This window comes from Lolium rigidum, chromosome 7, assembly GCF_022539505.1.
Source record: "Lolium rigidum isolate FL_2022 chromosome 7, APGP_CSIRO_Lrig_0.1, whole genome shotgun sequence".
Taxonomy (NCBI): domain Eukaryota; kingdom Viridiplantae; phylum Streptophyta; class Magnoliopsida; order Poales; family Poaceae; genus Lolium; species Lolium rigidum.
Genome location: NC_061514.1, coordinates 67,590,561 through 67,602,210, shown reverse-complemented (window position 1 = coordinate 67,602,210; position 11,650 = coordinate 67,590,561). Strand labels below are relative to the sequence as shown.

General features: G+C 43.8%; 1 protein-coding gene across 1 annotated transcript; it reads right to left on the bottom strand.

Moving 5' to 3' along the window:
- Positions 1 to 6,215: 6,215 nt before the first annotated feature.
- Positions 6,216 to 10,987, bottom strand: LOC124671494 (anthocyanin regulatory R-S protein-like). Its single transcript, XM_047207863.1, has 9 exons — positions 10,911 to 10,987; positions 10,453 to 10,612; positions 10,056 to 10,313; positions 9,857 to 9,953; positions 9,669 to 9,683; positions 9,497 to 9,553; positions 6,899 to 7,552; positions 6,415 to 6,804; positions 6,216 to 6,287 (listed from the first exon to the last, which is right to left on the bottom strand). Exons 2-9 carry the CDS (start codon positions 10,596 to 10,598, stop codon positions 6,216 to 6,218), a joined length of 1,689 nt encoding a protein of 562 aa, XP_047063819.1. The 5' UTR covers positions 10,599 to 10,612; positions 10,911 to 10,987.
- Between the last annotated feature and the right edge of the window lie 663 nt (positions 10,988 to 11,650).

The window sequence follows — 11,650 nt, the reverse complement described above, 5'->3', positions numbered from 1 at the left end:
ATCTGAATACATTCTCTTGCTTTTACTTGTTCTTTGCAAACAAACACCATCTTCCACTCGATACGTTTAATCCTTTGTTTTCAGCAAGCCGGTGAGATTGACAACCTCATTGTTACGTTGGGGCAAAGTACTTTGATTGTGTTGTGCAGGTTCCACGTTGGCGCCGGTTTCACTGGTGTTGCGCCGCACTACAATCCTCCACCAACAACCTTCACGTGCTTCTTGGCTCCTACTGGTTCGATAACCTTGGTTTCTTACTGAGGGAAAACTTACTGCTGTGCGCATCACACCTTCCTCTTGGGGTTCCCAACGGACGTGTTGACTACACGCCAGCATAAACCTTGGTTTCTTACTGAGGGAAAACTTACTGCTGTGCTCATCATACCTTCCTCTTGGGGTTCCCAACGGACGTGTGATGTACCGTCACAAGGAAGCTTCTACGCGCTAGCAGGCGCGTGGGCCATGACGCCCGGATTGATTGCGCCACGACCTCCCCCACGTCTCCAGCGGTTACTAGTAACGGCCGCGCCACGTCGCCCACAACCGCAGAAGATCCGGAGGGAGCATTTATGTGACAAGGCGAGGCGACGCTACAGGGAGATGCCGTCAGAGCCGGTCAAGTCGGGCGCAGGGCCCGAGGCGGCGGAGACTCCGGCGTGCCCCAGTCGCAGTCGGATGTCTCTTCCCAAGCCGGCCCGTGTTCTACCAACAAGGCGGAGATACCTCCACCACTTACGAAAAACAAACCCGCAAAACCAAAGCGGCGTCCGGCTCGAGAGCAACCGGATGAAGCAAGCCGAATGAGGGTGCAGCCGGCTGAACGAGAATTCGCAGCCGGCCCCTCGAGAGCTTTTAAACAAGGTTCATGGGATCAAAGTCCACGCTGATCTCATCTCCCGTAAAGTAAGGGGCACTCATGGGATATAGATCAAGGAGCACCATTGTACTATGATATCTCTTATACACTCTAGAGAAGGAGTAGGGTTGTTACCTGCATACGAGGGCCCCGAACCTGGGTACGTCGCCGTGTCGCTCGTGCTCATACCCGCATCCGGATACCACCGTTGACCATTGCAGGAACCACTCTCTTTAGCCATCCTATGGCATATGCCGTGACGATACCACGACAATTTTGGTGTAAGAGCTATGCGGATCCATGAGTAGGATCACTGCCTAATCATCAACAGTAACGAAGGTAGTACCAAATTTTAGATGTGGCGGAACGAACAAGCACTACCTATGAGTTCAACTACACTTACGTGTACATGGAAATATATAATTTTTTTGGACACCTTACTCATATACTACGGGCCATCAGTTAGAAACCAACGGATTTCTAGTTTTTGTTCCAAGAGGCCTATTTATGTTTTTTTAAACCAAGGCAAAAGGTTTGCCTCGATCTATTAATTAAGAAGATAATGCTTAGTTGATTAATGGGAAATTAGGCAAAAACTGTTATAACAACACCAGATCAACCAAGTCTCTCAAACTTTTGTGGCCGCAAACACTCAACCTAAAGATCACCACACACAAAGAAAACCCACGAAAAAACCAAGAATAAAGATCTAGGACACGACAACCTGAAAAGTTGAGATCGTCAATCAAGCATCTACTGTCTTCCATGTGGTGTCACTCTTCTTACTTTTGCTCTTGAGATACGTCTTCATTTTATTGCTTTTTTCACCTATATCTTTCCCGGAGATGTCCAATAATATCTTTGTTAGATTCAGGAATAGTCGTCTCCGAACACCTAGAAGGTCGTATAGCTCTTTTGCAAAGAGAGCCTTAGAACGAGGGCAAGCTATTGACTGAGCCCTAGAGATGGTGGAATGGAATTGAAACCATAGCCCAAGGCCCAAGCGAGTCCACCTCCACATGCACCATCGACAGGGGAGGAGCCGACTCCCCAAACAATCCATGCAGCTTGGGCATGATCAACGTCATCGGAGTATCTCACTCTCAAAGGCAGCCAACACATGGGCCTGCCGCAACAAGCAGGGAATGGCACTGGGCGAGAAATCGCCATAAATTCCTTCTTCCCAACTTCAACTGAATTAAAACGTGCTCAACAGGGAACGTGCCAAGGGCAGTCCCCACACTTACCAAAAAAAAACGGTCGACCCTCACGAGGCAGCCGTGAAGCTTGGAGCGAAGCAACATGGACTGCTCGACAAGGTGGGCCGCACATCTGTCGTGGCAAAGGGCTCTAGATGTAGTTGTGGTTGAGGAGGGTGTCGCTGCAAGGGATGAGGATGGACAGCACCGGGCGGCTGCTCAATGTGGCGAACTCTAACCAGAGGTGGGCGAGTAGTAGTTCTCTCTGTGTAGCATTTCGCTTTGTAGCAGTGGCGGAGCTATACTATGTTTGGGTTCAGATGAACACAACAATTTCACCGAACCTTCACTAATTTAGTCTATCAGTGGATTCATTTGTGGAAGATACAACATAACTAGTGGAGATGAACCCAATGATTTTCTCCTCCAGCTTCGCCACTGGTTTGTAGCCAAAATGGCAACAATTGTTGCACCTTGGTGGCTCACAACAAATCGAAGCCTAGTGCTCGGTTTCATGGCAACTGTGGCATCTCCCTTTGAGCCAAGTAGGAGGCGAAGGATGTGTCTTCGACATCGGATGGGCGAAGGCCATCCGGCGCAAGCTGCGCCTATGCTTGAAAAACACCCAAGGTGCCTACTCATGCCCCGCACCGCTTGCCACGGCGTCAAGAACCTTAGGAAACGCCTCCTGAGAGTTAGGCACTAGCTGCTCCACAGAGAGTGCCTCAGGGATGAGCTTTTTTATAGTAAGTGTGCATGATCTTCGATTGATGAGGTGTGCTAGGTTTGTGAACTTGAACCTGCACGAAGCGGCTCCAGGGACATTGGAAGATGGCTAGAGGAGGCATCGGTGAGGGGAGCGGAGGCAGCGGCCAGTAGGGCTGGAACAACACCCTTCGAGGAGGAGGGGCGGCATGTACCAGAGCCACAATAGCACAAGACGACGATGGGAGGGTATGAGGATGGTCGAAGGTCCCCCTTGGCTAAGTTTATGTGGGTCGGAGTTAGAGATATCAGGCACTGTGACTCGAACCCAGCAGGGATGGTGAGTTCCTAGCCATCGCCCAAAGTCTCTCGGCCCCCTTTCTTAGATTAGTTTGATTTACCTTTGCGGCCTAATGCTCCTCCCTTTGTAATATTCATAATAGGCTAACTACGGAAGGATCGATTATTGGTAACCGTGCTGATGCATCTATTATATACTAAAAGCAAAATAAAGGTGTTTTAACAGAGACACCAGGTTAATCCACATAAGCTAAAATTACTGGCACCGTTGATTGTAACAGTAACGGATGAGATTTAATGACAGATCAAAGTTACGTAAACTATGTCACGTTACAGAACATGTACACCTAAAATGGTACGGAGGAGTCTCTCGCCAGGTCTGCTCTCCCGCCAAATAAAAAAGCCAACTCTATCTTCTTTTTCTCTTACCATATCAGATTAGAGTCCCACGTATCCATGTATGGAAACTGAAAAACGTATCAGGTTAAAGCAGTGCATGCACCATTTATAAGTGACATACTAGCCGGAAACGAGCACATAGAGAAATTTTCATGTCTCGCACGCCTATATTTTGCCACTTAATTAGCCATCTTTGATTCTCATGAACAAAATATATACTCATACGTACGGTCATGTGAATTGAATTTTTCCGTAGGAATACATATATTTCCTAAAACAAAGTAGGAATATAAAAACATAAGACTATTGCCGTGCCAATTTGAATTTTCCGAAACCGAGTCCGGTGGCTGTCGTACCTTGAGAAATAGAGTCGGTATGCTATACATGCACCTAGGTCAGCTAAAACATAAGACTGTTGTCGTGTCAAACGAGTCCGGTGGCTGTCGTACCTTGAGAAATAGAGTCTGTATGCTATACATATACCTAGGTCAGCTAAAAACATAAAATTCTTGTCGTGCCAATTCGAATTTTCAGAAACCAGAGATTTAAACATATGCATAAGAAGTATGTTTAGGAACGGAACAAATGTGACCTCTAATGAATGAGTCAGTGCGTTGTCGTACGTTGAGAAATAGAGTATGGATGCTAGCTACATGTGCACCTAGGTCAGCTAGATGATTTATATGTATGAAATCTCCATCTAATGGAGATAAAATATATAGATATACCAAGCTGACTACGAACTTATTGGTGAGAAGAAAAGCTTCAAAGCTGACCGTGTCTGTAGCTAATGCTTTTGTGTGTGTGTGTGTCAAGACATACGAGTGATACTACCCAAGAATATTGTGGCATATACATGACAAAGGCAATATACGAATAAAAGGAAACCACAACGTTTTCCCACATGTGCTAAATAATCCGACCCATTTAATCTTTGTTAACTACAAACATTTATTATCGTGAAAATTTAAAACATATTTATAAGGAGTATTTTCCAGGATTGAATAGTAGCGACCGCTAAAGAATGTAAAAAAAAGTCTAGATGCTATACAACAAGCACTCTGACTAGCTACAGGATTTATGTGGATCAATTCCCATGCCAAATATAGATATAGGCACGCGAAGCTAACTCTAAGCTGATCGGTGAGAATAAAACTCTAAAGCTGGCTGTGTTTGCATTTGGCTTATGTATGTGTGCGTGTATCACGACATGCGAGTGATACTATCTTAGAATATGATGGCCTATATTTGAAAGAAATGCCAACATACGAGTAATACTATCTAACGATATGGTGGCACATATATATGAGAAAGGCAATATACATACGAAAAGTAAGTCACCGTGTTCTTCCATATGTGCTAAATAATCTGACCCATTTACTCTTCATTAACTACGTATATTAACAACGTAGATTTAAAATATATACATATAAGGAGTATTTTCTAGGACAAAACAATTATGATAGCTAAGGCACTAAAAAAGAATCCGGGTGCTACACTCAAACCAGCTAGATGATTTATGTGGATGAAATTTGCGCGGAGTATAGATACAGGTAGGCGAAGCTAACTCTAAGCTGATCGGTGAGATGAAAAATCCGAAGTTGGATGTGTCTGCATGATACTATCATAGCATATATTATAAAAGATGACATTGTGGCAAGGAAATATAATAAAGGCTTTAAAATAAATTGATTCGTCTATACGTCTATTTGAGTATGAACGTATGAATGAAAGTTATACAAAAATGTAACATGTTGAACTGACATCTCAAATTATAAAAAATTATGCGGGAAGCTGAATTCAAATAGTTCGGATCCTAAGATCTACACATGCCATACTACCAAACTAGCTGAATTCTCCAAACTCACGCTGAAAAAAAAGAACGAGCCATGGGAACCCCTAGCTCAGAAAATTACTATGCGGTAAATGTGAATCCATACAAAAATTTCGATCCGAGACCGACCCAATATTACAATGTGTTAGCGTCAAAGAAGCAACTAGGTTGCTACATGGACCATTCTTCTGCATCTATATGTCACACTAAGTCCAAATCCAAATTTTTTATTTTACATAACAATTTAATATCATGTAGAACAAAACACCTGGTAAATTTACATTATTTATAAATAGCCTAACAATTGTTCACCAAATAAAGATAATTAAATATGGTCTCTCCAGATTATATTTATTTAGTGGGAATTGGGGCTACAAAATGTATTATCTTTCATGAAATATAAATATAAGAAAATCATAAATTTATTTCCATCATAATCTGGACAGACAATGAACATCCCTCTAAGAAAAATAACGATGGTACCCTCGCAATTGCGAGGGCCACTGTGCTAGTTCTTTGTAATGACAATCTACATGCAGAGCTTGAGGGGACTGGTCAGACCAAAGGACGGGGACTTGCTAGACGCGGCGGTGGCCGCGGTTAGAGCGATGCATGCCAGGACGAGGGAATAGACTGCCTTTAGAGCTTATTTTACCCTCTATGGGGCATTCATGTCTTGTGTTGTACTTTGATACCTCTATGTGGATGTGTGAACTCTGGGCGATCCTTGGGATCGTTTCTTGTTGTATCCAACTATGCTGCGTCGTGTGTGTCTTTATTAATTTTAAGTTAGGCCTTTATCCTCACGTTTAAAAGAGATTGTTGATCAGAGTACAAAATCAACGATCACTAGGTTCAATGTCACCACACATACGATTTTAATGTGTGCATCGCCATGCCGAATGGCAACAGCTCACGTGTTTCAGCCCTTGCCTATAGCTCGCTGAAGCGCCTCGCTAATAATCCCAGGTGACACAACATTACAGCCGGCGTACTGCAAAACAAAAATCACCAGAGATTGTTACATTAGTAAACGGATATAGCCACCATGAGCATGAATGGAACGTTGCATGCATTTCTATTGCGAGATCGATCATGGGTGATGTGCGCGCATGCCACACCTGAGCTCGTATCTTCAGAGCAAGAAGGCCACCCGGCGTCGACGACTGCACGGATAGAACATCCAAGCTGAGGTCCTTCAAGGCATCAAACACCCGTGTCATCAGACTCTCCTTCCATCGGCACTGAACCTCTAGAAGCACCTCCTTGTCCATCATGGTGATGTTGACGATGTTGCCCGGCCTGTTCCCCCTCTCGGTATTTCCATCGCCGAGCTCTGACGCCTTCCTCTTTGATCCAACCGAGACCTTCTTCCCAACAATATCGTGTCGCCTGCGGCCTGCTGTATCAGCCTGGCCCGAGGGTGCCCTGCTAGATTCTAGCTCTTCTACCCTTTGCTCAAGCTCTTTGAGATAGGCTATTGTTTCTGCTAGAACGGATGCTTTGTCCACCTGCAATAGTAATACATATGTTATTCTGTGAAAATGTCTGCAACTCCTCATGCAAAACAAAGACATACAAAGAAGAAAATGAGCATGGTCACACCTTGTGAATGGACGGGACCAATGACTTGAGAATGAGGAACATCTCGTTGAGCTTCTCCCGACGCCTTCTCTCCGACATGACATGTCCCTTGACGTTACTTTCTTGACCTCTTGCCGTGTCGCCGCCACCACCATTCATCCATGCACCACCAGCCATAGCTTTCTTTAGCAACTTTTGTGACTCCCCTGCGACCGACACAACCATGTCTTCTGAGGAGTCCGATGACCTCTTCCAGGGCGTAAAACACGATGATCGAGAGGATTCAAATGAGCAACTTCGAGTGAGAACATCATCAGTGATCCGGTCTGCGTCCGTCACCGGTTCCGCTTCCAGAGAAGACATGACTTCAAACGACCCGCCCAGGATCCAGTTATCCTCAAGAGCACGCACGTCCAGCTCCTCGCAAATGCCGTAGAGCTCGTTGATCTCCTTCGTGATCAGCTCTAGGTTGCCATCGGACAAGCATTCGATCTCTCCAGACATCATCCCCTCGACGGCGTTGTGGTCGAGGTCTTCGAACACGATGTTGGCTTCATCGCCGGGTTCGTTTTGTGATGGGCTGGAGCTTGGTTCCTCCGACTCCGAGCATGTAGGATATTGTATCTCCCAGAAGGATGTGCCTATCCGGTTCACAATGTTTGTGTCCTCCAAAACCTAGCAAAAAAAGATCAATATCACCTTACTACGATAAAATACATGTAGATGGATTCGCTCTTTGATGAGCGTCCAACTAATGGAACAAAAAATAAACATATAATAATCACGCAAAGTACTACAAATGATAGCTTGTTTTATTAACAAATGATAGCTTGTTTTATTAACATGGCGCCGAGTTTTTATTTATGGGAGTGACTAATTTCACGTGATGTGATCGAATATCGGCTACAATCTATATTAGAACTTCTGGCTAGCATGAATCACGAGATAATTCAATAGTTTGAAGTATTTATCTCAGTTGCAACCTAACCGATATGTTATAACTCATAACTAGCACGAATTATATAGCATTCCAACGTTCTGAGGGGGTGTTTGGTGTGGCTTTTTTTGGCTTTTGGCTTTGGCAAAAGCCACCAAAAGCACCTAAATAGGTGCTTTTTTTGGCTTTTGGATTTTGGAAGCCAAAAGAATAGGATCTTTGTTTTTGGCTTCCAAAATCCAAAAGCCAAAAAAAGCACCTATTTAGGTGCTTTTGGTGGCTTTTGCCAAAGCCAAAAGCCAAAAAAAGCCACACCAAACACCCCCTGAGTCATTTTCCTGGTTACAACCTCATATGTAACTACCCATGTTGCAACTTATTGCAAGCATCGAATCACCCGCAATGCTATGGCCTACGAGCTGATTGAGAATTATGCTATTTTTCGATCGACTAAAAATTAGCAAAATCTTTTGTTTATTTACTTTTGCTAGTTCTCCTGAAATTTTGGAATCTCAGTCACCTAGAATCAAAACTACTACCAAGCCTAAAATTGCACTCTTTGAAATTCCTAGGAAGCTCCAAAAGTCATGGTTATGTACTTATGTGTAATTTACTGGATGTGTAAGATGGTTCAACACTCTGTTGTTTAGCCCGTTTTGTGCTGTGCTGTAGTTTGCACGTTCCGAGGTACCATGTACGGGATAGTTGTGACTAAGCAATATGAAAGGCGCACACCCCTGGCTGGACTAACGAATTGCGTGGCTCGTTAAGGCTCGGCTTGTTATGCTTGTGATCTTTAAGACACTAATTGTAAAAACATCTTAACAAGCTAAAATTATTGTTTAGGTCTGTTATGTGCTAGTGATCGCTCACGAGTTGCTCGCTAAAGATCGTTAAGAAAAAAGAGGTATGCACATGTATCACTGATGTATCTATGCAGGAACATGGTATGTTGGCCAAACATACTAGCTGAGCAGGAGGATTTGGCTAGCAAAGCAAGCTATGCACAAGCAGTTTTGGTAAGTTAGATGTGGTCGTAATTAACGAGCTTAAATATTTGCTCGGCAAGATCGCCGGCTTGCATGTTTAGCACATTAGTGATATCATGCTTTGTTTGGCTCTGTTCATTACTGCAACGAGCAGAGCTAAACGAGTCAAGCAGACTAACGCTTGATGTTCAGCCCTACCCCTATCTAGCTCATTCGTTCTTGCGTTGAGATCCATGCGAAAACTTTCTCTTTTTTGCATCTCCTACAAAACGTAAAAGCCTAAAACTTTGCAGTTCGACAAATATATTGGAACTAAGTTTTCTAAAAGTAACCTGGGACCCTTTTTGCACAAAATATGTCTAAAATGAGGAGTTCACGAATTAATATTAGTAGTTTATGTTTTATGATATCCAAAAAAAATCCGAATATATGTTCCATCCATTATGCTTCGAATAAAATGTTAACGTGGAAAGTTTCAAGTACTAATTTTCTTTCCCTAGGGAAAAAAAAAAGAGAAAGATTGCGCAGGGAAAGCAAAATGGATTGGATGCATAGGGAGTGTCTGCCTAACATGGTGCTCGTAAAATCCACTTGCGTGACGCTGACGCACATAATATTTGACGGAAGATATCTATAGCGAAAAAAGAAAAGAACAGGTGAAAATGATATATATGCACACTCCCCCGTACTCACCTGCTCAGCCGTCCCCAGCTCAAGCACACCGCCCATGAATGGGATACAAACAACTGTCTGAAAAAAAGTGTCCAAAGACAACCGTGCAGTTGGGGTCAGAAATCTGAACATTAAACAAGTGACATGCAGTGCTAACTATAATAAATGTGATGGAAGCCTGAAGTGCACTTGCCTGAATAGACGCGGTCTGAATTAGCCAGCAGATAGTATGACCATGCACAGAGAGAGGAAATTAATCATGATACATCAGTTATTAGTATACATAAATATAGTTAGTTCTACAGATTCGCCAGATACTAAAGAGAGACTATTTTGCTGGATATTGAAGAGATAGAACTGAAGATGCACACACACACATACCTTAGCTAAGAGCGCGCGTTGGAAGGTTTTGGTGTCTGCGAGCTGAGCGTTGCACAGCCAAATATGTTGATTGCTCACAAAACTTTTGCCAGGCAACCTGACCGTACGTGTACAGCAGAACACCAAACACTTCAGCCTTGAGTAATCAGTACAGTAGATCTTTATCATGATAAGATGAAAGTCCAGAGTCTAGACGAACCCTTGGCCAGGCCGGAAGGCGTAGGTCATGCAGACCGTGTAGTACCACTCGGCGTCGCCGAGATCCTCCGGTGAGAGCGAGGCGGCGGGACGTTTAGCCCGGTGGTCGCACTCGCCGGAGAGTAGCGACACGTAGAGCTCCCTCAGCTGTTCGCTCCTCTCCAGGACGAGCTGGTCGGCGGCGGTAAGGTCCGTGGAGTTGGTGATCTTCCTAGTCTTTACCTCGCCGTTGTAGAAGCCGTCGTTCCACGTCAGGAATCTGCAAAACATACGGAACCGGGAGACGCATGTACGCGCAAGACCAGCCGGAGTATTATTAATTGTAAGCGGAAAGGAACCAGCCATCCGGTGTTCGTCTCTAGCTTGAGTGTCAGTAGGTTGAGTCCAGTTGATATTACCCTGGGCGGCTTGTTGAGATACACCAGAATATGGCGTAAGTCCAGTCGATGCTCTTCAAGGCGGCAGCGAGCTGGTTTCTGAATTGCTTCCCCGGCGACGGCAGCTGGATGGGTTCTTCCTGACTCGGAGGAGCTGATGGTGCCATTTCTACACTAATTCCTACATATGCATGCAGAATTCACAAGGTGAAGCTAGGGCAAACAAAGGAGCAAGAAAAATAGAATGAAAGGTATGTCCGTGATGTGTAGGAAGAATCATCTTTAGTTAATTTCAGTTCATGCAGTAACCTCTTTAATCAGTTCATGCTAAGAAACCTGTGGAGAGATTTCTCAACGAAGTATAGAGATAAATTAAGGCAGAAATAGGAGCAAAGAAATTAAGTAAGACACTGCAACTAACTAAGCTGGACAAGAATGGAAGAAAGTGTTCCAACTAATAAAATGGAGTTGAGCTTTACTTGAGCTCCGGAGACCAAGCCGCTGAAAAGTTAGGTGCCAACAACCGTACGTTTCCGCATACTACGCCATTGGCAACCTGTCGTCGGAGAGGAAGATGCAGCTACTATATATGCAAATGTACCAAGAATCCAAGGCATGTTTATATAGACGATCTTGCAGCACAAGAGCAATGGTGACCGCGACGTACAAGTACACAACAAGCAAAGTACTGTATGACCAAACACTGTTACACCAACATATATTTAAGGCCGTCGCTTTCGAGTGTGGCATTTTGTGGCTCGGGCTATATGTAGCCCATTTTTTCAAAAATCGAAAATGGTAATTTGTAGTTCCAAAAAATTAGCAACAAAAATTCTATAGGTAGACAATAATGTACACTACGAATGTGAAAAAGAACAATACGAAAGACTCGGTATTTTGGGTTGTGTAAAATTCACAAATCCATAGATCTGAAAACATGAACAGTACAAATTTTGACACCACCAACATTTGTCAGAATTTGCTAATATAACGTATTTCATCCTGATAATTTGCACAGTGGTAGAGTACATATTGGCTACATTTAGATTTTTTCAGATATTTTAAAACTTTAAATGTTCAATTCGAATTTTGTAAACAACAAGAGATGTGTAGCTCGGGCTACACTTTGAGTTTTCCCGTCGCTTTCTAGGTGATTTAGTTCCCCAGCCTACTTGATTTCCTCGCTGCTTACTGAAAGTGGAGTAACATGTACGATGTC